This window comes from Montipora foliosa, chromosome 4 (genome assembly GCF_036669935.1).
Source record: "Montipora foliosa isolate CH-2021 chromosome 4, ASM3666993v2, whole genome shotgun sequence".
In the NCBI taxonomy this organism is placed as follows: Eukaryota; Metazoa; Cnidaria; class Anthozoa; order Scleractinia; family Acroporidae; genus Montipora; species Montipora foliosa.
In genome coordinates this window covers 28,179,515-28,182,014 of record NC_090872.1, presented here as the reverse complement: position 1 = coordinate 28,182,014, position 2,500 = coordinate 28,179,515, and the positions used below count along the sequence as shown (strand labels likewise).

At 40.3% G+C, this 2,500-nt stretch overlaps 1 protein-coding gene across 1 annotated transcript in view; it reads right to left on the bottom strand.

Moving 5' to 3' along the window:
- The window catches only part of LOC137999147 (uncharacterized), a 22,857-nt gene that overhangs the window by 18,871 nt on the left and 1,486 nt on the right, over positions 1-2,500 (bottom strand). The window contains exon 2 of the mRNA XM_068844990.1: positions 732-941. Within this exon, the coding sequence (XP_068701091.1) occupies positions 732-941 (210 nt within the window). The remainder of the gene's footprint in view (positions 1-731; positions 942-2,500) is intronic.

Below are 2,500 nucleotides of genomic sequence, written 5' to 3'. Positions count from 1 at the left end.
CTTGCTGATATAAACAGAACAAGGTAGACTTTGATCTTGCTTAATTAATAATTCCTATCATGTCTTTTAGCACGGGGAGGGTCTTAACCTTTTTGGATCACACGAGGGGTGGGTTACAGTCATTCCTGCAAGAAATTGGGGGAAGGCATACAAAAAATTGCACCTGGTGAAAGAAATTAACCCGCCCGCCCCACCCCCCTCCCCCAGCGTGCTTTTTAAGCGTGCTTTTATAGTCGACAGTACATTAATAGTTTATAGTGCTGTTTTGAAAGCGTTGTATGTTTGTATTGTAAAAGGTTCTTCGTTATCTTTTTGCGTGTGTTAAATAACGTGCAGAAATGGTGAAACTAAAAAAGCCCCCACATGGCTTTCCTTTCTTTTACCAAGAATAAATGTGCAATACTAACTACATGTACTTAATAACCAAGAGTGAGGTCGTTACAGCAAAATCTCAAACTGAGGCGTTGCCGAGCGACAGCGAGGTCAATACAGCTAGGCCGAGGTTTGAGATTTTGCTGTAACGACCGAACGGTCGAGGTTATTAAGTTGTTTATTACATGGCTAACAGAATGGTTAAAAAGAAGAAAAAACTAATTTGCGTAATCTGTAATCGGCCCGTGGGTATTACGGGAGAATAATGCCCTGGCGCTTAGCTGCTCTTAGCCAATCACAGCATGCGTTATATCTGCCAGAAACACTAGCCATATAATAATAATATATATAATACTTACGTGCACAATTCGGCCAAGGAAGAGATTTATCTGCAGTACCGAAAAAATCGACAAAGTGCCACTCTCCTGCGGCGCAAAGGTACAGCTGTGGAGGAATGGTCACAAAGTCATATCCTCTCTTGCACTGAACTTGGACCATTGGGTCGAGACCAAAATAATTGATGACCAGTGCTCCATTTTCTGGTGGCTCGTAAATCGGGCACGTTAACTCTGTAAAAAGGACAACAGGAATCTTAAAATGAATTGATTACAATTGTGTAAAATATGGAAATGAGAAAGATGTCAGTATGTCTTAAGGACGGTGCCTACTAATTGAAAGGTATTTTTGCACGCTTTTTTGAATATGCGGGAAAAGCAGATCTTAACAGGTGTTAATGAAATCCAATAGTGTTTGTACAAAGCTTGAAAATAAAAGCACTGTATGGCATTGTTTTCCAATTGAAGCTCAAATATCTCTTACGCATGGTTGCCCCCAATTTTTCTTTTGGATGCGAAGAACACTTGCTGGGCTCTGCTTTCTCCGCATAGTTTTAAACCGATCAAAAATATCCCTGTCTTAGTAAGCACCACCCATAGGAAATCCGAGTATTTCGAGATTCGCAGAACGTATGTGCAGTAACAATAGTAGGCATTATCCTTAAACCATGACAGGATATCTACTACTGAAAATTGTATATTTTAGAGAGAGGTATTTTTTTTCGATGCGGTGTCTCGGGAATACTCTCAAAACATTTCGAGGGTTCCAAACAGGAGTGGAACCTATGATATGTTAATCTCGGAAGACGGATGCTCAAGCCCCTAGCTGAAGGAGTCGGGAGGAAGCTATCCTATTAAGCTAGGTTAAGATGACAGATGTACTGTTTCACTGCTGGGACTGAAACTCTCGGAATGTGACAAAAGATGGGGAATGTTAAACCAGAAATGCACGACCATTTTTGGCATCCAACACGAAGTGTCCCTTGGAGTCTAAACTTCAACAACACATATTTACATACATAGTTAATTGATCACTCCCCTCAGGGGCTTTTCAGGGCCAATGAAACACAATCACGACTGAACAGAACATTCAACAACAATTGTTAAGAATCCCAATTGGCCGGAGGCAAACCAGTTGGCTATTTACAAGTGCAGCTGAGAAGTTGAACCAGGTACTACCAGGAACAAATTCAACGAATAGTCAGAGCGGGTCTTGAACCCGGGGTCCCCGGATTTCAAGGCAAGCGCCCTAACCACTGGGCCGCACTGCTTCCGCGATAAAATAAGGGTCGGTTATTTAATAGTAATAGAAGCAGTTTCACTAGCAACCTTTGTGGCTTCCCTGATGGTGTTTTTATTAGAATCCGCCTTACAAGAAGGGGTTCCTCTCCACTAACTAGAACATTCACTAGTCAGCAGATATTTTGGGGGGAATTATGTGTGTGTGGATGGTGAGTTGAGGAAAAATCATGAGAAAAAAGTCAGGGTTAGTCTGTAAAATGAGGGGGAGACATTCACAAAGCAAACTCTCAACCCCACAATAAGGTTAACAAATGAAACAAACTCTGTGTGAAATTAAAAGCCTTAATTTCAGAAACAGCCAGATAGTGCACGTACAATAAACCAAATCAAGGAGAAGAGATGAACAAATACTCGACCATGGAAATTATTCGTTTCCAAAAATAGGAATAATAAATGTGAAAAATCTTTACATTAAAATCTTCGTTCTTTAATAATATATGGAAAAAAAAAAAAAAAAAAAAGAAATCCCATGGAATATAAAACACAGGTTC